General features: G+C 38.9%; 1 protein-coding gene and 2 long non-coding RNA genes across 13 annotated transcripts; 2 read left to right on the top strand and 1 right to left on the bottom strand.

Annotated features, from left to right (window-relative positions):
• Nucleotides 1-751: 751 nt before the first annotated feature.
• LOC112190856 lies at nt 752-16389 on the bottom strand. Of its 4 annotated transcripts, none has more exons than XR_005806053.1 (7): nt 16375-16389; nt 2443-2545; nt 2272-2361; nt 2076-2157; nt 1575-1958; nt 1113-1464; nt 752-1010 (listed from the first exon to the last, which is right to left on the bottom strand). It is a non-coding gene; the product is annotated as an uncharacterized LOC112190856 (long non-coding RNA). The 4 variants fall into 4 exon arrangements; XR_005806051.1 differs by lacking the exon at nt 16375-16389 and adding an exon at nt 2644-2699; XR_005806052.1 differs by lacking the exon at nt 16375-16389 and adding an exon at nt 2644-2699 and having other exon boundaries at nt 2281-2361.
• LOC112190858 lies at nt 5953-10484 on the top strand. 5 transcript variants are annotated; one of them, XR_002932631.2, is made up of 4 exons: nt 5953-6255; nt 8486-9581; nt 9696-9750; nt 9840-10484. It is a non-coding gene; the product is annotated as an uncharacterized LOC112190858 (long non-coding RNA). The 5 variants fall into 5 exon arrangements; XR_005806055.1 differs by having other exon boundaries at nt 6879-9581; XR_002932629.2 differs by having other exon boundaries at nt 5953-7049.
• A 1615-nt stretch (nt 16390-18004) lies between the features above and the next one.
• Nucleotides 18005-24629, top strand: LOC112190616 (DNA repair protein RAD5A). Of its 4 annotated transcripts, XM_024330063.2 has the most exons (20): nt 18009-18628; nt 18756-18889; nt 19006-19141; nt 19276-19329; nt 19415-19561; nt 19646-19797; nt 19879-19963; nt 20081-20350; nt 20505-20651; nt 20756-20911; nt 21021-21088; nt 21527-21649; nt 21747-21846; nt 21938-22050; nt 22324-22602; nt 22722-22922; nt 23435-23528; nt 23624-23695; nt 23937-24035; nt 24218-24629. In XM_024330063.2, exons 1-20 carry the CDS (start codon nt 18143-18145, stop codon nt 24338-24340), a joined length of 3039 nt encoding a protein of 1012 aa, XP_024185831.1. In that variant the 5' UTR covers nt 18009-18142; the 3' UTR covers nt 24341-24629. The 4 variants fall into 4 exon arrangements, 2 of the variants coding, with proteins under 2 accessions (XP_024185832.1, XP_024185831.1); XM_024330064.2 differs by lacking the exon at nt 22722-22922 and having other exon boundaries at nt 18008-18628; XR_002932474.2 differs by lacking the exons at nt 23937-24035; nt 24218-24629 and having other exon boundaries at nt 18006-18628; nt 22856-22922; nt 23624-23677.
• The last annotated feature ends 86 nt before the right edge of the window (nt 24630-24715 follow it).

The following is a 24715-nucleotide window of genomic DNA, read 5'->3' as shown; positions in this document are numbered from 1 at the left end:
ATCGGCAATTACTTCGAACCCAGATCTAATTTGAATGTTGTTGGGTTAGCAAGTCTCCAGAATCCTCCAAAACCTGCTTATGAGTCTCCAGATCGTCCCGCTTCCATGGAAGACTGAGTTAATCCATGACCGGCCAACAACTTTGTGGATACAGAGACTCAAAAATATTGAAACGCAGTATCACAGTAAATAAATCAGCTTTGTCACATATTTAAATTAAACATCAGCATTGTTTCTTTTTCTTTTTCTTTTTCTATTTCTTCCTTCAGCCTTGTGGTTTGAATAGGCCTCTATTCTTTGTTTGCCTATATATACTAGCAAATGTTGCCCGCGAGTTGCTGCGGGGGTTACAGTTGTTCATATATTATTTAGAAAGGTAAGTGATTATTGATGGGGTGTCGATTGTTCGTGATCGATTGGTGGAAAACATAGGCATAGCAAAAACCAGTTCGTTTGTGCAAGAGCATACTATCATAATCAACATAAAAAAAAGAGATAAAAAGCAAGAGAGCAGGCCAAAAAAAAAATGTATGACGTAAATTGGAATGAAAAGAAAGATTATAACATATTATTGTTATATATTTAGTTTTACATTGTTTACATTGAATCATACCTAATACAAAAATGCTAGTTTTACAAATTTGTCATTCATTAACCTAGCAGGAGTAACTAATAGATACTGTTAAGCACAGCAGCTGCATTGCAACTTCAAAAACAGCAGCTGCATTGTATCTTCAAAACATAAGATTGGTTTAGTTATAGCTGTTGAATCAACTGAAGTTTGTTTACAAAAGGTTATACTGGAAGCTGTTTCAAAAATTGGTTATTCCAGTGTACAAAATGCTTCAGTTGATTAGTTGACTACAGTTATACCAAAATTTGTAGTCAATGCATTTTCTACTTGTTAGTTACATATGTACAAAAGAGTGATGCATGTTTACTGCTCGTTTTCCTTGTTATGTTCTTCTTTTGCCAGTGATGATGAAGTGGCGCTTCCTTGTTCTGGTTCCCTATCAGTTTAAACAGAAGTATTATGTAATTAAAAGTAGCATGTCAATAAGAAATGTATGCTTTTATATAGAAACTTGCGTGGTAATGTAATATATATTTACCTCCTGATTTTCTTCTCTGGGTCAGAAATGAATAATGTCCTTTTGCTTGCCTCAATTGATCTTTTTTTTCTTTAGTGAGGGGACGATCTGGTGTTGCAGTTCCTGGTTCTTCTGTTTATGGCAGGGAAACTTGTGTAGCTGGAAAAATGTTACTGACAATCACTTCTTCTGGGTCAGGTAGTTTTCACCAATTGTTCTCTGAATTTCCTTTGGAACTGTTTGTTTGGTTGAATACATGCTGTTGTTGACCAAGTCCTGACATTTGCTGCCAAATAACTGTTCAGCCTGTCTTCTCATGAGCACAACTGTTGCTTGGTTTGTATCATTCTCAATTGTCATGTATACTCTGTAACTGTACATAAAAGAATGAACCGTTACAATGAAATGTAGATGACAGATTACCTGTTTTCAAATGTAGAATAATTTTTGTTAAAAGCTATTTTCGCTAAGCAAAGTCTTTACCATGGGAGAGGCGTTTGTACGTTATGACGACTACAGCTGAGCTGATTAGTATCTTCTTTTTGCTTGAGTTCCTTGCGGCAGGTCAGGCAACCTTTGTACCACCAACAACTGTTGTATGTAGGAAATCTACAAATCCATGCATTGCAGTAAAGCGCTTGTTGTTGCAATGTGTACAGTCTTAAAATATAGCTGCATTTATAAAGCATGTTGAAGCAAAACAATAAAGTTGGAGGAAAAACAAATCTTGTTTGTACCTGGTATTCATGCAGATTAACGGTATTGAGCCGTGACGCTGTTTTTTTTGCATGATCTTTGGCTTCTTGGTGGAGTGGTTGCTTGGATGGAGTTGGTAGCAACTTCCGCTTATCCCCTGCTTTTGAGAATCTGCAATGTTTTTCATTTTATCAGTGTACATATTTACACATGAAGCAATTGAGTTTAATGGATTGTGAAATTATTAATATTAATAGACTATGATTTTGTGATGATAAAAACACTTACTCTTCCTCGTAGTCTTCTCTTTGGCCAATGTCTGGATCAATGATTATGCAGCTGTGATTTGTGCTCGATGGAGTTGGTTGTTCTATAAATTGGAATAGAAAATGATTATAAAATAGATAGTAATTGTAACAATTTTATTAAATGTTTCAAATTTATAGTTACGTTGAAATAGAGCAATCCTCAAGCTAGTAAATACTGCTAGTACTGGTGGAGGCAAATTGTAAATTGCATCCAGATCGAACTCTCTTGTAGTATCCCCCAAAGAGTTATCTTCACATCTTCTCTACTGCATTGAAAAGTTTATTGGTTATTTTTATTAGGGAAAATAGCATATTTTAAGATATAAGAAACTTTAAAAATACTGTACCTCATATTTTCCAAAGTGATTTCACATTTTGTTTCCATTTTGTTTTTGCTTCTAACGAACACATCATGATGTGGTACAACTGCTTTGATGCAGCCATAAAGGTCTTGTATGAAATAAGAAAACATTGTTAGTCTATAAAGTGTTAGTTTCCACTATAATTTGTAGATAAAAAGAGTATTTATTTATGAATTGGAAATTCACCTATAAGGACTGTTTGCCCTTCCATACGCTTTTGCAATTTGAAAATCTATGTACCTGTTTCAGAGAAACTGAAGAGTGAATTGGTGAGTCTTCCTCTCATATTGAGGGGGTTTATATAGGGTTACAAAGTAGTGTAAATTGCCCTACATACATTAGTATATTTGCTACACAATTTCTCTACCTCTCAATGTGCATTCCATACAAACCACACATTCTCCACTTTCCTAAGTGTATACTCCATGATATAGACATTTACCTATTTACTACAACACTCCCCTTGGATATTTCATGTCAGTAGTATTGTCTTGGAGGTGCGCTTCTAAGTTTGCCTCGTTAAAAACCTTGCCAAGTAATAAAACCCTGTGGGAAAAACAACCTTGGTCGAAGGAGAAAAAGAGCACAACGCGCGTTGAGTGTGGAGTTTGTTTCTGGATAATATGGTGCTTCTCTTGTTGCCTCATTAAAAACCTTGCCGAGTAACAAAAACCCAGTGGGATAAAAATAACCTCGGTCGAAAGGGAAAAAGAGCACAACACACCCTTCACGCTTTTGAGACGAACATGTAGACATCTCCCCCTGATGTCTGTGCCTCCCCCTGATGACAACGATCATGGGAGTTCAGATAATTTCCGCAAGCCAATTCTTGCCACATGTTTCTCGAACGTGGATTTGGGCAATGACTTAGTGAATAAGTCTGCTACATTGTCCTCAGATCGAACCTGGTTCACTTTGATCTTGAGGAGCTTCTGTTGTTGCTGATTGTAGAAGAATTTGGGCGATATGTGTTTGGTGTTGTCGCCTTTGATGTAACCTTGCTTCATTTGTTCAATGCAAGCAGCATTATCTTCATAAATGCTTGTTGGCTCATCTGTGGTAGACCTCAAACCACAATTGCTTCGAACATGCGTAACTATGGATCGAAGCCATATACATTCACGAACTGCTTCGTGAAGAGCAATAATCTCTGCATGATTTGAAGAGGTAGCGACTAGGGTCTGCTTTGTAGACCTCCAAGATATCGCGGTTTTTCCCATGGTGAAAACATAACCAGTTTGGGAGCGACCTTTGTGTGGGTCAGAGAGGTACCCAGCATCAGCAAAACCTTCCAAAACACTTATATCGTTTTGGGATGGGGAGAGGGAACGCAATCCACCATGTGTGGCGTTCCTGACACTTGATGGGTCCGAATCCATCTTCTTTCTGTAGGGATAGAACAAGCCCATATCGATCGTACTACTTAGGTATCGAAAGATATCTTTAACACCAGTCCAATGGCGTCGTGTTGGCGCAGAGCTATATCTAGCTAGCAAGTTCACAGCGAATGAGATGTCTGGTCTCGTGCATTGTGCTAAGTATAATAATGCACCTATTGCACTTAGGTAGGGCACTTCTGCCTCTAGCACTTCTTCATCGTCATCTTTTGGACGAAATGGATCCTTCTTTGGATCAAGACTACGGACGACCATTGGGGTGCTTGAAGGCTTAATTTTGTCAGTGTTGAAGCGCCTAAGCATCTTTTGGGTATAAGCTGATTGATGAATCAGGATACCATCTCTACGGTGCTCAAGTTCTAAACCGAGACAAAACCGTGTTTTCCCAAGATCTTTCATCTCAAACTCGGATTTCAAGTGTTCAGCGGTTTCCCTTAACTCTTCAAGGGTGCCAATTATGTTCATGTCATCGACATAAACCGCTACTATTGAAAATCCGGAACTTGTCCTTTTTATGAACACACATGGGCATAGTTCGTTATTGACATATCCCTTACCAATCAAGTAGTCACTTAGACGGTTATACCACATCCGTCCGGATTGTTTTAATCCATATAGTGAGCGTTTCAATCTAATTGCAAACGCGCTCCGTGGATTAGAGCCACTTGATTTGGGTAGTTGAATTCCATCTGGAATATTCATGTATATCTCCGTATCTAGATCCCCATATAGATATGCAGTAACCACATCCATAAGCTGCATGTTCAGTTTTTCGGAAACTACCAAACTGACAAGGTAGCGGAACGTAATAACGTCCATTACGGGAGAGTAGGTCTCCTCGTAGTCGATTCCAGGGCGTTGTGAGAAGCCTTGCGCCACGAGACGAGCTTTGTATCTTACAATCTCGTTTTTCTCATTACGCTTTCTAACGAATACCCATTTGTGACCAACTGGTTTGGTGTTGGGTGGTATTGGTACAATTTTGCCAAATACCTTTCTTTTCGTTAGAGAATCAAGTTCTGCCTGGATCGCATCTTTCCATTTTGGCCAATCAGCTCTACGTTGACATTCATCAACGGAGCGTGGTTCGATGTCATCGGTCTCAATAATCTCACGCGCCACTGAATACGCGAATACATCATCAATGATGATGGAGTTTCTTTCCCACGTCCCATGTACACTAGTGTAATTTACAGAGATCTCTATGTTCTCATGGATAGGTTCTGACACTGAGGCGTCCCCCAATGATGTCTCTTGGACATAACCATAATCCGGAACATTCTCATGGGATGGATTTTGAGTATCGATGATCAAAGGATTTATTTGTGCCTCATTCGCTCTTTTTCTAGGGCGAGTATCCTTCGAACCAATCGGTCTACCGCGCTTCCTTGCGGGACCTGCAGCCATAGATGCCACATTATTGCCATGTTGAGCAATGGTGCCATCTCTTGGCGTTATAGGAGTGGCGTTATGTCCATTATTCGGGACATCAATCCTTGCAGGCACGTTTGCAGCAGGTATGTGTGATCTCGTCACTTTAGCAACATCAGAAAACGCATCAGGCAGAGTGTCTGCTACGTTCTGGAGCTCGATTATTCTTCGCACTTCAAGTTCGGACTGTGCGGTATGGGGATCGAGATGAGACATAGTGGGGACAGACCACGACAATTCCTGTCGTTCCTGTTGAACATTTGTGTTCTTATCTCCCCCTAATGATGGGAAGACTGTCTCATCAAAGTGACAATCCGCAAATCTAGCGGTAAAGAGATCGCCTGTCAAGGGTTCAAGATAGCGGACGATAGTTGGAGATTCATATCCAACATACACTACAAGAAAAAGTAAATCACACGACATGTAACAGACGACATACAACATTTTGGTGTCGTCTGAGTTTGTCAGACGACATATTAGTTATATCTATTGTCTGTTCTCAAACTCAGCCAACACATTATAATCAATTGAAATTTGGTGAAATTGACAACTTTAAGACAACAGTTATTGGGACATGTGTTGTCTGAGAAATCAGAAAAAACAAACAAAAATTATTTTACATTTATTTTTGTAGCCAAAACACAAATCCCTATCTAGATCAATTTCCTCCCGTCATATCAAAACCAAAGACTTCCCTCCCTTGATTGAAAAATTTGGGTCATTCTCCCTCCCTTTCTCTCTCACCATCTCACCAGCCTATCGAGAGTGAAATCGATACATTCTTGCTCTCACTCTCTCTCGCTCTTGCCTCACTCTCTCTCTGGCTCTCACTCTCACTCTCTCTCCGCCGCCCCAGCTCGAAGTCGCTACCTGGTCCTGTGGTTTACTCTCTCCGCCGCCTCTGCTCGAAGTCACCGAAACTTAAGACCGCATCAACTCCAGTCGAGCTGGATAATGGATTAGTCTACAGGTACTATATCCCTCTTTAATAGGGCCTTTGTTTGATTAGGGTTTGGAAATTTTCAATTTGGGTTTGTTGGGTATGATTGGGTTTGGGTTTTATTCGACTTTGAGATTTTGAGATGATGGGTAAGGGGTTTGTGCCAAACGCAAAGGCTATGATGGAGGTTCTAAAGTTAAGGCCAACACCAGTAATAAGAAGGGTCATGAACATTGTTCTTTCCAAGTTGAAGGGCTGATGCATTGCTTCATCAATATTGTTCCAGCAGCTTTAGGATTATGATGTTCCAGATATGGGGCAGCCAGTAAGAGTAGCAAATCATGTAGTATTGAGTTTCAATTAATGGGGGATTTTGGGCTGTTCTTTATCCTTGTGAATGTGACAATGGAGTAGTGTGAAGGTTGACATTGAAGTAAACAAGTAGTCTTTGCAGCTAATTCCTTTAGTTTCTCTTTCTTTCTTTGTGGTGTTCTTCATTCTTATTCTTTCCTGCTTAGCCACATGGAATTATCTGCTTTTTGACAGGACAGACATGAGGAAATGCTTCTTCTTTAGTTATATTTTTTATTCTTAGTGCATTTTTGTCTTCCTTTAAACTTTACGAATCATCCTAATTTGTGCAATTTTTGAAGGGTTACATGACCATATAATTGTGATCTCTATTTGGGTAGAAAGGGATAACAATTCCAGTGGTTGAAGTAAAGATGTTTCTTTTAGTCTGACAAGTTGACTCTGAAGTGAACTGTTTTACTGATCAATTCAAATCAGTAAGATATGTGCTCTGATTCTGCCTATAATGTAAGGTAATATTCATTCATTTTCCTTTTCCCCCATTTGACTGTAAGGGAATTTAGGTAAGTTTTACACATTTCAATTGAATGACATAGTACTTCTCTTGTTATTAGATTATCAGTCAATAATAAATACAACATCTTCTTATTAGTTTCAAGTTTTGACTATTAAATTAGTCTACAGGTAGATAAAGCTTTCCTTCATCCAGTATAGTTTTGAGTTTAATACAACTTGCCTGGAGATAAGCCGTAGTTTAGAAGCACTATCTTGTTTCTCTTATTTTGATGCTAAAAATCGTGAACATGCACAAAGTTAAAGCTTTACATTGATGATTTTTAAGCTGGGGCTGGGATTAGACGTCTATAGGACGTTAGTAAATCATCATGGAGATGTCTACAGCTTCGACAACATGGAAGTTGATGTGGGGGGATGCAATCAGATCTTGCATTGGTACTTGTGTGGAGGCTGATGTTTGGAATTTGTTCCACGGCCTTAGACTTGCCTCTGATCATGGTCACAGAGCGGTAGAGGTGAAATCTGACTCTTGTTCTATTTCTCAAACTCAGTTGGAAGAGTTGGATTCCCTATAAAGCCCTGTATACAGTTGCAAAGAGTTGCTAGGAAGGAATTAAACTTGTGTCCTGCCCCAATATATATACATATGGGCAGGAAAGTTGTATTGCTGGCTCTCCTGCATTCCATTTTGTTGGAGCCTTGTGGAAATGCCACTGCTTCTCTGCACCAGCAAGATAAAAGCGTATGGCATTTTCGATAGTTAGGTGTGCGAGATATGCCATTGGTATACCTAAATAGACGAGAATCATTATAGACAGACCAAACCATTGGACACCTAACACAGTTATGGCTATTCCAAGGCTTTCAGTAGAAATCAGAAATATTACTAGGGACTCCAATTATCTGGGTAAACCTGAGCTGCTATCCATGTTTGAACTTCTAAAAGATGTACATGAATAGTTGAATACTAAGCCATTTCAGAAGCAGAGAGTGGCTAATGGTATGATATCTATACATTTCAATTTTTCCTTCCGAGGTTAACTACGAGCAAAAAGCTGATCTAGCATCATGTTGTTCACAACATTAAAAGTATCTCCTTCCTGTAGATCCTCAAATTCTTTGTACATCGAAAACTTTATTTTGGCAAGTCAGTTGGATTTCTCATATACCATTAGATATCTGGTGCCAGACTAGCAGTAAACATGGACTTTTTAGTCCTTAAAAAAAGCTCGTTCCACATGCTAGAGAGATGTATAAACGGTCATTTAATCAGCTAGATTTTTCACCCTTTATGAATTTCTCATGTTGATAATGACACTACTTTGTAGTTCTACCAAAATTTATTGGTGATTCAGTGATTCATTGTTAATTGTCTTAGCGTCTGCAGTTCCTCACCCTGAAGTTTCTGAGTTTGTTATCTTGTTTAATGCAGCTTTATTGGTTTACCACATCCTGGTCTACTTTCTATGAATCTGCACTGAAAACTTTACAACCAAGATTGGAGCTTATGGTAACATTACCATCCTATCAAAACCATGAAAAGGTCTAGCTTTTCACAAGCATCTTGTATCTAGAAAGCTAAAGGTTCCATATTCCATTTTGAAAAACATACCTGTTTTGTTTCTATTTTTCAGTTCTCTGGTAATTTTAACATTTGGTTTAGGACGTAAGAGTGGACAAGAGTTTTGCTACTTGTTACTCTTGCCAATATAATTTGATGAGACTATTTTCTATACCACAACACTATCATTTTGTTGCTGCCTTGATAACAAGACTTGGTGCTTATGGTTTAGTATCATATTCTGTAATCATATAACTTGCTAAAGAACATAGTTATCCTCATTAATGTTGGAGCTGAGAACATTAGAAACAGGTTCATCAGCTACTGCACTTGTTACTATGGATTCGAGATAGTTTAATGTGAATGGTATTCAGTTTTGACTTCATATTCAAGATCATCACCTAAAGTAGTTGAATAGAAGGCAGATCCTCTTTTGACCTTTCTTTCTGAGTTGTATCAGGTGCCCAAGGAATTGATTTAGCTTTTGTGTTTTCATTGAACTTTTTGGTGCTGGAACAATATGAATTGGTGCTTACAATATTTTGGTCTGCTCCACATTACAGACACTGATACTTTAGGTATCTATCATAATCTGTGCCTGCATGGATACTAATGGTTCTAGCAATATCTATTGAGGTTGTGAGTTGCTCAAGCTATTATCCAATATTTAATGGATGAAGATTAGTACTTACGTTTCGATGAGCATGATTGAGGAGGTTAAGGGGTTACTTACTACAACAATTTATGCAGTTTCTTGTGAGTAAGTTTGTAGGGTGATCGGCGGCAGGTCATGTTGTTCAAGTAGCTAGCTGGCTGTCTGTTCCACATATACTGATCCATTGGGTTTGGGACTATCCAGCTTATTCGAGTTTGTTACTGCATCTCCAGACATTTATCAAGCAAGTCTAGGGGCAGACTCAGAATTTCTAGTGTTAGCATCTGATGGTTTATGGGATTACATAAACAGGTAACGTGACACTCTTGATTGCTCAGTAAAAATGTCAGCCAATTGTCATATTATCTCTTCAATCTATTCACAAGAAGACTAGTCACCTTAAATTTTTGTTGCTGTCAATTACAGTTCAGATGCAGTTTCTTTTGTAAGGAATCAGCTTCGACAACATGGAGATGTCCAGGTATATATGGCCTACACATTTGTGTTTGGAAAAGTACATTGATCCCAGAACAGTGCTTAACTACAAATACTTTCTGTTTCTGATTTCAGCTAGCTTGTTATGCGCTTGCTGAAGCTGCTCTGGCAACAACTATTTGAATGGATTGTGTTTATTCTGACCATAGCGCTGGATTATGTCAGGAAAGTCCAAAATGCTTGAAATTTTGGTTGCTTGAAACTTTTATTTATTTGATGACATGGTTGCTTGAAATTTTGGTTGCTATTGTTTTGCATGTATTTTGGTGAATGTCATATATCTAATTTTGGTTGCTGTTGGTTGCTTGGATTATGCTTATTGAAATTTTGGTTGTCAATTACTAAGTGGCATCTATGTAATGCTCAAATTACAAATTTTTGTCAAGGTTGTCCAGAATACATAATGTACAATGACAACTATAGATTATTTTCTGCAATTTTGTCCATTATTAAGTGCAAACCATTTTGTTTTAGTGGGAGAGAAGAGGAAGGCAGCATATCCCAGGAAGATATGGATGTGGGAGTGGGCAATTTATGGTCAAGACATATATGTAAGCATTGTGCTGGACATATATATATATATGTATCGGTTGAGACTTAATTTGTTCTTTAGATTTGGTTAGACATGAGTTGGTGCTAGTACTTTGAATTGATAATGTAAGATTTGTGAGAATGATGTATGAGAATGCAGTAAATGACATTGGAACTTCAAATTTCATATCTGCCTATTACCATATCAATTGTGCAGATTCAATTCCAACAACATTTATTGGATTAGTAACTGCTGTTGTGGTGCAAACTATCACACAACACAAAAGTTCAAAAAGGCATTACACATATTGTCTGAGGAAAATTCAGACAACATTTTTATCTAGCAACTTGTCATATTAAAGATATTCGGACAACAAGAAGGAAAAATAAGTGTGGTATGAGATTCATTCAAGGCAACAAATGCATCAAAGTCAATGTTATCTTAAATAATATTCAGACAACATTAACATCCTCAAAAATATTATATAACATTAAATTCAGACGACAAGAAAAAACAATGTGTGGTTTGAAATTTATCCAAGACAACACATGGATCCGAAATATTGTCATATGACTTGCATTTCAGACAACACTGAAATCTAGATAACTGTTATCTTAAATGAAATTTAGACAACATAAGGAAACTAGAAGTGTAGTCTTGGGTTCATGCAAGACAACACCATCTTCGAACAAGTTGATATTTGAACAGCACTTGACACAACATCAGGTAATCAAAAATGCTTGTTTGAGTTTTACTTCACACATCATATTTCTTACATTATTGTTGTTGGAGATTTTTAACAGACAACACAGCCTTGGAAAGATTGTTGTGCTTGATGAATTTCACTCAACACCTAACCAATAAGCTGTTGTCTGATTTCACACCCGACAACAGACTACCGCCATGGATCAAAATTTGGTAAATTTAGACAACATATATTTAGGTACACATGTTGTGTGAATGATCAGAGAGACAATTAAAAAAGAATGTTGTCTGATGGGGGAGATCAGACGTCATGCCAGTTTACAACATCTCCATTTTCATTCAGACAACAGGCTTTTGACTGTTGTCTGATTCACTTGGTGTAGTAGTGATAAATGCTCATTCGTCGTTGTGGACCCATCTTAGTACGCTGTGGCGGCGTAATAGGCACATAAATAGTACACCCAAAAATGCGTAAGTGCGAGATATCAGGCTCGTACCCAGTCACTAGCTGTAACGCAGAGTAAGATTGGGTTGCAGTGGGTCGTAGACGAATTAGCGTCGCTGCATGTAATATTGCATATCCCCAAGCAGAAACAGGAAGATTAGTGTGCATTACCAATGTCCGTGCTATCATTTGTAGTCGTTTGATAGCAGCTTCTGCGAGACCATTTTGGGTATGAACATGGGGAACTGGATGTTCTACATCAATCCCCAGTGACATGCAATAGTCATCGAATGTTTTCGATGTAAACTCCCCAGCATTATCAAGTCGAATTGACTTAATTGGATGGTCAGGGTAGTGAGCCCGTAGACGGATAATCTGGGCGAGGAGTTTAGCATAAGCAGCATTTCGAGTGGACAACAGCGCGACATGTGACCAGCGTGTCGACGCATCAACCAATACCATAAAGTATTTGAAAGGTCCGCATGATGGTTGAATTGGTCCACAGATATCCCCTTGGATTCTCTGTAAGAACGGAATGAGTATTTTAGGATCCTTTGCGTAGGATGGTCTCGGTCCTAATTTCCCGAAGGAACAGGCTTTGCAAAATGAGCGAGGGGCCTTAGAAGCAACCAATGAGGATTTTGGTTGGGCCTGAGCGTCTGTAGCGCTATTAGAAGCAAAATGTGTGACTACATCTCCTTCTATGGCATTGTAGCCATTTGGAGGTATAATCATGGCGTTATGCTCATGGTTGGTGTCATCACATAGGACTTGGGCAGCCTTATGGCGCCCCAAGACGGCTGCAGCACCAGATGCTGCAATTGTTGCGGTCTTGTTAAGTCCAGGAATCAATTCTCGATTCTTGCTTCTTCTCACTCTGAAGAATGGATGTCCGTGTGAAGTCTTTAGTATACGGAGCATCATATCACGACCAGGGTGCCCTAGTCGGTCATGCCAAAGCCAATATGTGTCAGAATCCAAGAGATCTTCTCTTATGACATTATTGGATTCAATTGGTCGAATTGTAGTGACATAAAGTCCACTAGATTGACACATAAGTTTCTCTAAGATGCGCTTTCGTCCGCAATCATTAGAGGTAATGCAAAGGAACTCTTTTCCATTCTCAGTATGCGTTTCCGCATGGAATCCGTTGGCTCTTAAATCTTTAAAACTCAATAAGGTTCGATTTGCCTTAGGAGCATAGAGAGCTTCAGTGACTTTAATCAAGGTGCCATTTGGCAATAGGAATTGTGCCATTCCATGTCCTTGAACTAAACCTGATGGCCCAGCCATCGTAGTCACAGTGGAATATGTAGGCAACATCTCCAAGAATAATTGCCTATGTCGTAGAATGGTGTGCGTAGTCGCACTATCTGCGAGACATTGTAGTTCATCCATTCCTTAAGAGAAAAGCTCGTAATTAAAAAGGAGTCATAAATGAAAGAACTCAACTTTTATTAATAAGCCAAACGGAATTACATCATCATTTATTTCATCAAAGAAAGCGTAATCCAATAAACTTAGTTAATGCAAAGCAATGGTAGTTGTCTAACTTCTTTCGGTAATTCCAATGCAAAGGTGACCAGGTGAGTAGAGAGATGTTGGTGGAGCAAAGGCTCGCTTAAGTACCAATTATCTCAAAACCTTCCTAGACATCACAATTACATTGAGTACGCCTACTTTTGAAGAAAGATTAATCCCATTGGCATCTACTATAGGATAATGTGGCGATTGCCTACATCTCTTGGAAAATGAAAAGACTTAATCAAAATCGCCAGTTTCTGGGTTTTGATTTTTGTCGTCTTCCACCCTTAGATCGAGATTGCCATCTTGATCTTCTTGTTCCATGTAATTTGCCTCCCTTGCTTCACGATACATTTTGTACGCGTTTGCAACATTCTGGGATGCTTTACATGCCCTTGCCCAATGTCCAGGTAGTCCACATCGGAGACAAGCATCATTATGGTCAGGTTCCCTTGATCGAGGTGCTTTAGGAGCACTTTGAAAACGGTTGTTTCCATTGGTGGTGTTACCACCATAACCGGAGGCTTGGCCTCGCTCTCTCTTCACACGTTTACCACCACGGTTCCGTGCACGCCTATCTTGGCGGTTTCCTTCCTCTTTAGGGCGAAAATATGGACCAGAACGTCCATAGTTATCCCTACTTTTAGGGTTTCGCTCCTTGCGTCCTCTCTTGGAGGTGCGACTATAATTAGACTCCGGAATTGACTTGGTTCCCACGGGTCTAGAGTTATAGTTCTTCACAAGTATGTTGTCGTGCTTTTCAGCTACGTTCATGACACCAATTAGCTCATGAAATCTTGTGATGCGTCTAGCATTGATATCAATTCGATAGTTTTTAGCTATCATTAATGCAGAGACAGGGAAGGTAGAGAGAGTTTTCTCGATCAACATCGTATCAGTGATTTGATGTCCACAGAATTCCATCATAGACTTGATACGAAGTGCTTCCGAATTGTAGTCAAGAACTGTCTTGAAATCACAGAAGCGGAGGCTTTGCCATCTCTCTTCTAAGTCGGGAAGCAGGGAATCACGGACGTTGCCAAAACGCTGCTCGAGTTCTACCCATAGCTTTCTTGGGTCTTCCTCATTGAGGTACTCATTTTGGAGCGCGTCATTCATGTGCCTTGTCATGAGAATGATGGCTTTTGCTTCATTAGCCTCTCTCTTTGCTCTATTTGCTTCAAAAGCAAGAGCTTGTTGAGGAGTAAGCACGTCCTGACTTGGCTCTTGGATCGTACTCAGGATCCCATCAGCCTTAAGATGCTGGCGCATATCACGGATCCACCTGTGGTATCCTGCGCCTGTTGTCCCTAGTGGGTTGAAGCTCAACTTGTTCAGGTTACTCATCCTGAAGAACAACAAGAAAATAGGGTTAGTTTCGGAGCGAAAAAGGCTACCACGAAAAACTATAAACTTTCTTAGTGTAATCGCTTTCAAGAAATTAGGGATTTTCTGAGCGTAGTCGCTTCCAAGAAAATCTTGATTCCAAGAGGGGTTTTGGATTAAATCGAAACAATGATGTATGTGGTCGATTGTTTTCTTCTCAACAAATTCTAAGTTTGGAGGACTCTACAAGCTCCAAGCTTGGAGTGAGCACGAACCCCCACAGTTCGGCATTTTGGTCTCCCCTATGAAGAAGAAAGGGGGGTAGAATAAGGGATGTTGGAAGTCCCCGTGAAAAGAAGAGAAAAGTAATAAAAACTTTAAAAACGGGAACTTTTAGAAAAGTTTACCTTAAGAATTGACCGGAAAAAGTGTCCGGAAAGTCGCCGGAAAAGTGTCCGAAAGTCGTCGGAAAAGTGTCCGGAAAGTCGCCGGAAAAGTGTCTGGAAAGTCGCCGGAAAAGTGTCCGAAAGTCGCCGGAAAAGTGTCCGAAAGTCGCCGGAAAAGTGTCCGAAAAGTCGCCGGAAAAGTGTCCGAAAGTCGCCGGAAAAGTGTCCGAAAGTCGCCGGAAAAGTGTCCGAAAAGTCGCCGGAAAAGTGTCCGAAAGTCGCCGGAAAAGTTGTCGGAAAGTCGCTCGACAGATGTGTCGACAGCTGCTCGGCAGCTGCTGCGCAGGTGCTAGGCAGGCTGCTCGGCAGATGGCTCGGCAGGTGCTCGGCAGCTGCTGCGCAGGGGTAGGCAGGGGCTGTCGGCAGCACTTCGGCAGGGGCTCGGCAGCACTCGGCAGCTGCTGTGCAGGGGGTAGGCAGGGGCTGTCGGCAGCACTTCGGCAGGGGCTCGGCAGCACTCGGCAGGGGCTCGGCAGCACTCGGACAGCGGTTCAGAACTTCCGGCAGCCGGTTCGGCAGGTTTCCGGCCGGTTCTGGGGGTTCTGAAACCGGTTTTGAGCTTCTGGGATCAAGGGCTTTGATATGTGATAGGATTTGGGGGTTTCTTGTAAGGTTGGTAAAATGACCTTGTTCGGATCATGAACTTTCTCTACTCTTATCGATTTCGATTCTAATTCTAGAGCAATTTCGTGCTGATAACGTGTTTCAGAGAAACTGAAGAGTGAATTGGTGAGTCTTCCTCTCATATTGAGGGGGTTTATATAGGGTTACAAAGTAGTGTAAATTGCCCTACATACATTAGTATATTTGCTACACAATTTCTGTACCTCTCAATGTGCATTCCATACAAACCACACATTCTCCACTTTCCTAAGTGTATACTCCATGATATAGACATTTACCTATTTACTACAACAGTACCTTCAAAGTTCAGTCCTCTTTATCACAGTCATTCTAATAAAAAAATCAGTCATATCCTTATGCATACAGTCACCAACTTTTTTAAACAATTCACAAACAATCATAGCTGCTGCAGCAACGCGTGGGCAACCTTTGCTAGAAACAAATATTATTACTTATTTTGAACTTGTAAACAAAAAGGAGATAAATAGTTTAAATTTGATAATGGATGCTCACCACGCCTTGATCTTGGATGAATTTGATGGTCTTCATCCCTACCAAAAACTGCGGTTCCAATTTCTGATATACCACCAATTACATTCTGGTCATTAGATATTTCTTGGACCTCCCTTTCAGCTTTATGATTTTCATCTTCATACTCCTCTAACAATCTCTTACTTCTTGTCCACCTCATCTTTGGAGCCATAACTACCCTAAACCCTAAAATGAAGATAGAAAAACAAAACAAAACAAATACATGCAGCAATTAAAAGACGAACAAAAAGATGAAGCTCAAAAAACAAACAAAAACAGCTTTTCCTTCATTTCTTCCTTGATTTCATGTTCCTTTCCAAAGCATCAATTCACTCACTCGCAAACCGAAAACCATATACCAGTGACCCCAAAAACCATATAGCTAAAACTTGTCCTAATCTATCGTTTCCCTTTCTAAAGCATCAACACAAAAAGAACAAAAGGTGCAAGAAAGAAATATAAAACAAAATGTCTCACCCTTCACTTCAAACTTTGGAGCCCGACACTGAAGCTACTGTTCTGTTTTAAACTTGCACAAAAGACGTCAGTTAGCTACAACCTTTAGTATTCTGTAATACAATTAGCCTATAGTATCTTCACATTCACAAAGAAACCAACAGTATTTTGTGAACTAAAAAAAAAACATTAAAAGGAGATTAAAAACAGAAATCCAATTAAATGTGCTGTTATTTAAGTATTCGCAGTAACCAACAACAACCAAAAAAATCCTGTTGAAGAAGGCCGGAAAGCTTTAATTGCTGTATTATTTGAATTAGATAAAATATCACGTAAACATTTGTCTAATGCCTCAAAACAATATTTGTTAGCTATTGGAGCCTCGTCCCAAAAAATTAAATCTGTTCTATCAATTAATTTGGCAAGATGAGTGTCTTTTTTTATTGGACAATATGATAAATTATTAATGGTTAGAGGAATTTTAAACCTTGAATGAGCAGTTCTACTCTTTGGAAGTAATAATGAAGTAATTTCAGATGAAGCAATAGCTAAAACAATTTTGCATTCAGTTCTTAATTTATCTGCTATTGTATGCCATAAAAATGTCTTACCAGTTCCTCCATAACCATGAACAAAGAATGTATTACATGTCTTTTCTTCAATTGCTTTAATAACGTCATTATAAATAATTTTTTGACCTGTATTTAGCTGAGTCACCAAATTATCGTGTTCAAGCTTCAATTGAAAACTTCCTAATGTAAGGTAGACCAATTCTAGGGTTAAGAACCATGCATAAATTGCTCTCTATCAATTAAAAATAAGTAAAAAATATATTGTTTTAATATACACGCATATATGTCTTTTTGTTGTTGTTAAATACAAGAATACCCTAGGTCTCTAAAATATAACTCTTTCAAAATTTAGCTCTAAATAACTAACATAAATATATAGTATCATCATCCAATTTTTACATTTATGGCTGGATTATGAAATGCTCATCTCTTTCTCCCTACATTTGAAGTAGTCATGGGCTTGAATTTTTGGTTGCGACTCACATCGTCTTCTAGCACACGGTGAACTTTGGTTCACACAACTTCCTATTCTCGATGGCTTTCAACAACTAAACTTTTGTTGTTATTACCACATCGGTTGGCATATGTATCTTCCATTGTAATGTGTTTGAGTCACATTCTATAATTATCTGCCATAACATAAACTTATCTATTGTGCTAGGTTGGATTTATATGGGAATACTGTTAACCACTCTAGTGAGCTGTTAGTACGTGTCAATGTAGTTGCTCATGCTTTGGTTACCAATGCTTGACAATTCTCCTTATATAATCACATACTAGCAATGTGCTCGCGTTTCTCGCGGGTGATATTGTGATGTTAATGGAAAATAGATTGACTAAAAAGAATAGTTGTTATTTATTTTTTGGACATAAAATAATGATAGTTTGGCTAATTACACTTTTATCTATTTATATTTTATTAACTTAATTTGATAATTATGTTATTGAAGGGTATTATAGGTACTTTAAAATTTAGTGAAACCCTTGACATCAAAAGAGGGCCTCTATTTATTAATAGTAAAGATAAGGTGGCCAATGAGTACTCACGTGCGAACTGTGCGAGACTGCGAGGGGGAGAATTCACACGTGCTCCAGTTTCGTACGTGTTACCGCCCCCGCCATTTCTCCACTAGCTCCTCACTCCCTCGCGCCCTTTTTCTCTTTTGGTTTCAGTCCAACACTGCAATTGGGATTAGGGTTTTCCTCAAACTTCAGCAATGGGCAACAAAATCACCGACGAACTATTATCCACCGTTCGTTCAATCGTCGATTCCGGCTACTCCGACATGGACATAATCCGAGCCCTACACATGGCCAACAACGACGTCACCGCCGCGATCAACATCATCTTCGACACCCCCACACCCAAATCTAAAGAAAGGTCAGATTTCGCGAGCAGTCCCAAAATCTCGAGTCCTGAAGTCGCGAATTCGAAGCCGAACGGCGGCGATTGCCCCGCCAGTTCGGGCGATGATGTAGTAGGTGACGTGGAGAGTTCGGCCGGCAGCGAGTGGTGGTTGGTGGGTTGCGGCGAGGTGGCGGGGTTATCGACGTGTAGAGGGAGGAGGATCAAGCCCCGAGACGAAGTGGATTTCACATTTCCTTTGAAGATTTCGCCGTCTCCCGGCAAGGTTTTCGGGAGGGGACGGCCGCCGGCGGCGTGTTCGGAGATTGTGAGGTTCTCCACGACGGATTCCGGAGAGGTAGTCATTTGTTTAAGCATGTGGGAGTGTTTTATTTAATTGATTGATTGTCAAGAACCTAGATTTTTGTATGCTACAAGTTTAGTGTTTGATGAATAATGTGTTTGGATTGATGGGGTTTTCGCAGATTGGACGAATACCCAAGGAATGGGCTCGGTGTCTGTTGCCACTTGTGAGAGATAAGAAGGTTAAAATCGAGGGGCATTGTAAATCTGCTCCTGATGTCTTGAGCATTATGGACACCATTCTCTTGTCTATAAGGTTCGCTACAATTTTCAATGGTTTATAGTAACAAATGACAGTTCCGAAGCATATAACTATATTAGTCATAGGATGATTGTGTGGTAGATAAATTTGGGTTTGTTTGTTTGGTGCAGTGTGCATATCAATAGTTCTATGTTCCTTAAGCAAAAGCAGACCTCACTTAAGACGGCCAGTAATTCCACAGAGGAAACAGTGGTTCATCCTCTCCCGACATTGTTTCAGTTGCTAGGCCTAACTCCTTTCCAGAAGGTGATTAATTCTGATATGACATTTGAATGTTATTTTTTTTGTTGTTGGAAATTATGAACATCTTTGGGAAATAAACTTGTTGTTTTGGTTCAGAGGTGGTGATGTTCTTATTCCTTTATTGATCTTTTGGATAGGCGGAATTTACTCCTGGTGACTTGTACACGAGAAAGCGCCCTTTAGACCAAAAGGTATTGAAACAGTACTCTTATATTCCCCAGTTATGTTTTCAGTGGATTTCAGTGCGTAATTTTTTAATTTTTTTTTTCTGAACAGGACAGTTCTGGGCTTTGTGCCTCAATTATACATGCAAATATTTCTAAAAATCCTTCTAGAAATGAAGATGAAGTTGAAAATGAGGAATGTATTTCAGATGCTGAGGTTGATAACATTGTTGGGGTTGGAGATAGCTCTGAGTTAGAGGTACTGTCATGTATATAGCATCTTGTACACATTTATGGAGGTTGGTCTTGCTTAGACAAATAACCAAGTAGAATTGTATTTCAGGAAATGGATCCTCCTGCTGCACTTCTGTGTGAACTTCGTCCGTATCAAAAGCAGGCTCTTCATTGGATGATTCAACTTGAAAAGGGAAAATGCATGGATGAGGCAGCAATGACTCTTCACCCTTGTTGGGAGGCATATCATCTTGCAGACAAGTATGTTGGGCTATCAACCTTATTTCCAATGCTAGTTTATGATTTAGTATTCAACTATTAATTGAAGGTGTTTTAATATAGGAGGGACCGTATTATATATTTGAACGCATTTTCTGGTGACGCAACAACAGAATTTCCAAGCGCACTTCAAATGGCCAGAGGAGGAGTATGTCTCAAGTTTGCTTACCCTTGATATTATATTATATATATATATATATATTTTTTTTTTCCATACATTCTTATACATTTTGTTAAATATACTGTCTTTCTCATGCATTTGAAGATCCTAGCTGATGCTATGGGCCTGGGAAAGACGATTATGACAATAGCACTCCTTGTTGCTCATTCAGGACATGGATCATCAGGTAGTCAACCTGTGAGCCGGTCCTCCAGTGAAGATATTGAAGCCAGTGACATGTCAGAATATTCATCAAAACTCCCAAAGGCGGTCACAAAGTTTTCAGGATTTCATAAGTTGATGAAGCAAAAAAAAACGCTTGCATATGGGGGCAGTTTGATTGTATGTCCTATGACCCTTCTTGGCCAGTGGAAGGTAATTAAATCCATTGCCTGAATATTTTTTGTAGTCTGCACACTTTCTATTGGGTGGTAGTTCTGTTAATATCAGAATGTCATGTGCACTCTGATAAGATTTTTCTCCATTTGAGAGTTACTTTGAACAATTTGAGTGTGTTTTCACTTTTCAGGCAGAGATTGAATCTCATGTGCAACCTGGATCTGTATCAGTATATGTTCATTATGGACAAAGTAGACCAAGGGATGCGACTCTTTTAGCCCAAAGCGATGTTGTGATCACTACATATGGCGTTTTAGCATCAGAATTTTCTACAGAGGTAATGTAAACAAATCCTATTTGTAATTGTTTATGAGTTCTGCACTTGTGTATAGAAGCTGAGTTTGTACATCATTTCCTTTCTCCTTGCTTCTCTGCGTCTAGAATTCTAAGGACAATGGGGGACTTTACTCAGTTAGTTGGTTTAGAGTGGTTCTTGATGAAGCGCACACCATAAAATCCTCTAAAAGCCAAATCTCTATTGCTGCTGCTGCTTTAGTTGCTGGTCGCCGATGGTGTCTTACTGGCACCCCTATACAGGTAAAGTATTTTTTTGAGATTTATAAGAGTATTTGAGATTGAAATTTTTGTTAGTATTTGGAGGTTAAATCTGTGCCACATCTCCTGACATTAACTTTGTTGTTATTAGAACAATCTGGAGGACATTTATAGTCTACTCCGGTTTTTGAGGGTAGAACCTTGGGCGAATTGGGCTTGGTAAGCTCTGTTTTCCTTTTCCACATGGAACATAAATATGTTGTATAATCTAGAGGATTCTCTACATGTTTATTTATATATTATATTTTGTAAATTTTGCTTTACTGTATAAATCTCGTTAGTCTACGATAGGATGCGATATCATTTGCTGCTGAAATGATCTTACTTGTAGAAGTTATGTAATTCAAACCTTAATCCTTGATGTTGAGCAGGAATCATGACCTATCAGAATTTACAAAAAATGCATCATATTGTTTGGAAGGAGACTATTTCCTCTTTTATTTTAAATTTTTTTTTAAATATAAAAACCAGTGTAAACTGGGACTTATAGAAATTCAAAATTATTTATGGAGAAAATTTTACATTATGTTTGACTTTCCCCGTAAGTTGAGCAGTCTCAAACTACAGTGTGGTTTATTTGATTTTCATTAAACGTAGGTGGAATAAACTCATCCAGAAACCCTTTGAGGAGGGTGATGAGAGAGGGTTAAGGCTGGTTCAATCTATCTTAAAGACGATAATGTTAAGGAGAACCAAGTTTAGCACTGATCGTGAAGGCAGGTGAGATGTTCGTTCAGGATATGCCCACTCAATTCAATTCTTTCATATATTTTTATTCTTTTCCTTTTGGGATCCTAAGGTTTACTGTTTGTTTCAGGCCTATTTTAGTCCTTCCTCCTGCTGATATTCAGGTGGTTTACTGTGAACTCACAGAAGCTGAAAAAGACTTTTATGAGGCCTTGTTTAAAAGATCAAAGGTATTCTTTCATCCCCTTGACTGGACCTTTTGTATTTGCTTTGATTTACTGTATCTTGCATTTATAGTTAACAAGTATTTCAACTTTTCAGGTGAAATTTGATCAATTTGTTGAGCAAGGACGGGTTCTTCATAATTATGCATCCATATTGGAATTACTTTTACGCCTTCGCCAATGTTGTGATCACCCATTTCTTGTGATGAGGTGTGCTTTAATCCTTTATCCAATGGACTGAAGTTAACCTGAGCAGCTTAGTTCTATATCAATCCTTCCCCTAGCCTTGTGGTTTGAATTGGCCAAAATTCTTTCTTTGCCTTGTATTTTATTCTTTACTTTTGATTGATATGTTTTTATTGCAATTTTTTTAATACATGAACAGATCAATGTTAAATGAATTCCAATGAAAAGTAGATGTAGAGGTGAAAATTTCCCTTGAAGTTCTTAAAACTAATATTTAGGTTTCTTTGATTTGTTCAGTCGAGGTGATACACAAGAATTTTCAGATCTGAATAAGCTTGCAAGACATTTTCTAAAAGGCAGCCAGAATTCTGTGGAAGGGGAAGCCAAAGATGTGCCTTCACGGGCTTATGTTCAGGAAGTTGTTGAAGAAATGCGCAAGGGGGAACAGGGAGAGTGTCCCATATGTCTTGAAGCATTTGAAGATGCAGTATTGACAACTTGTGCTCATCGCTTATGCCGAGAATGTCTCTTGGCAAGTTGGCGGAATTCAACTTCTGGCTTATGTCCAGTTTGCAGGTATATCAAAATAATGCCTTCTGGTAAACAAGGAAATTTATTTTAATTTTCTTTGTTTGCCTTTCTTATAGTCAATTTTACTATCATAGGCTTGAAATGTAACAGTTTTCTCATTTTAGGAAGAGTCTAAGTAAGCAAGATCTTATTACAGCACCAACTGACAGTCGGTTCCATGTTGATATTGAGAAAAACTGGGTGGAATCATCCAAAATAGTTATTCTTTTGCGTGAACTTGAATGTCTTCGTTCGTCAGGCTCAAAGAGCATTGTCTTCAGCCAGTGGACGGCCTTTCTGGACCTCCTGCAGATACCTCTTTCTCGGTAATAATGACCACATATTAAGCTTTTCGAGATATACATTGGTTTGTGAGTGCATGAAAATGCTGAAGATTAACCAATCACTTTTTAGAAATTAAAGTCAATGTATGCTCTTTGTACAAGAAAACTATCTTGGAACACATGCAGGCCTTGTATGTACCCTAGTTTCATCATATGAAGGAACCAATAACCTCGTTATTTATTAAACTTCAAAAGCTGAATGGTCCTGACATGAATTATGATATCTGTGAAGTTACTCTATAATTGATAAGTTTTGGCATTATGGATGATCAAGGAGGTATAAAGTGTATGTATCAACAAGTGGTATATCCTTCTCTATCTGTTTTCATCTTTTTGCTTGGTGTGTTTTAATCTTGACATGATTTGCCACAAAAGTACCAGTGATGCTAATGAATAAAGAATTATAATACCTCTTTTTGTTATATGCTGCTGGTGATTGAGGTTGGAAAATGTCTTATGTGAGAGTTGCGATTAATCGTATTCATCTTTTACAGGAGTAACATTCCATTTTTGCGCCTGGATGGGACTCTGAATCAACAGCAGCGCGAAAAAGTGTTAAAACAGTTTTCAGAAGACAGTGACATTCTGGTAGTGACTTCTGACTTTATTATATTTTGTAATAGTGAAAACAGTTTGGAAATACAAGTGGAAGCATAGTTGTTGACTCTGTTATTGTATGTCAGGTGTTGCTAATGTCACTGAAGGCCGGAGGAGTTGGAATAAATTTGACAGCAGCATCCAATGCCTTTGTCTTGGTATGCATTAGATTTAGTGACATTTCTCATCTTATTAGCCATCTGCACAAGTGTGTTACTGAGCATTTTCACTGTGGTGATACGTATGTGGTATAGTGTTTGCCACAGCCATAATGATAGTTATTGTTTTTGTACTCATCTGCATGCGACTGACTGAAATAACCACTGTATTGTGGATCTGCTGTTTGAGGAATGCCAACATTAATTGGTATCAATAATGGGTCACTGTCCATTTTTGCAGGATCCATGGTGGAATCCAGCTGTAGAGGAACAAGCGGTCATGCGTATTCATCGCATCGGACAAACAAAAAGTGTGATGATCAAACGATTTATCGTGAAGGTCCTGTTTCTTTTCTGCCACCAAGTTATATATCTCTGTTTTGCGTGATGAAAGCTTACAATTTTGTTCTTTCTAAAGTCTTTATGTCAGCCTAGTGTTTGGACTTACGAAGGACATAACCAATGAATGGAACATAGACAATTCTGATTGTCTGACGGTATCTGAATTTTGTTGAATGGCAGGGAACAGTCGAGGAAAGAATGGAAGCAGTGCAAGCTCGTAAACAGCGGTTAATTTCTGGCGCCTTGACTGACCAAGAAGTTCGTTCGGCTCGCATAGAAGAACTAAAGATGCTTTTTACTTGAGTGTATTGTAAGTATTCAATTATGTCACTTTCGGAACGGGTTTTAACCTCACCTCATTCGAAGAGTGTGTCTAAACCCAGAAAATTGAGGTGCCTTCTCCTGAGCGCAGGCGGTTTTGAGAAAGCTTGAGCTCCTATGAGGGTTGTAATTCTTGTAAAATGCAATGGCTTTTTCTTGTATTTAAATTGTTTTCTGCTAGCAGAACTTAATTTTGTCGGTCTGCTTTGTAATATTGTACATTTGTATTCACGAGAAGGAAATGCCAGATCAATTAGATTCAAATTCAAGCGGCTTATGTAGTAATGCAGGTTAATAACTAAACATGCTGCTTTCTGTTGATCTTTAGGATTTAAAAAGATGAGAAAAATATGAAAT

This window comes from Rosa chinensis, chromosome 2 (genome assembly GCF_002994745.2).
Source record: "Rosa chinensis cultivar Old Blush chromosome 2, RchiOBHm-V2, whole genome shotgun sequence".
Taxonomy (NCBI): domain Eukaryota; kingdom Viridiplantae; phylum Streptophyta; class Magnoliopsida; order Rosales; family Rosaceae; genus Rosa; species Rosa chinensis.
Note: the sequence above shows the minus strand (reverse complement) of the source record. Positions and strands in the feature narration are given on the sequence as shown.

Excerpts from the sequence above, each read along its gene's own strand:
- LOC112190616 (XM_024330063.2), top strand. The coding sequence starts at position 18,143 with ATGGGCAACAAAATCACCGACGAACTATTATCCACCGTTCGTTCAATC. Across the intron at positions 19,142-19,275 it reads GCCTAACTCCTTTCCAGAAG|GCGGAATTTACTCCTGGTGA; the intron begins GTGATTAATTCT and ends TCTTTTGGATAG. Across the intron at positions 19,964-20,080 it reads TTCAAATGGCCAGAGGAGGA|ATCCTAGCTGATGCTATGGG; the intron begins GTATGTCTCAAG and ends ATGCATTTGAAG.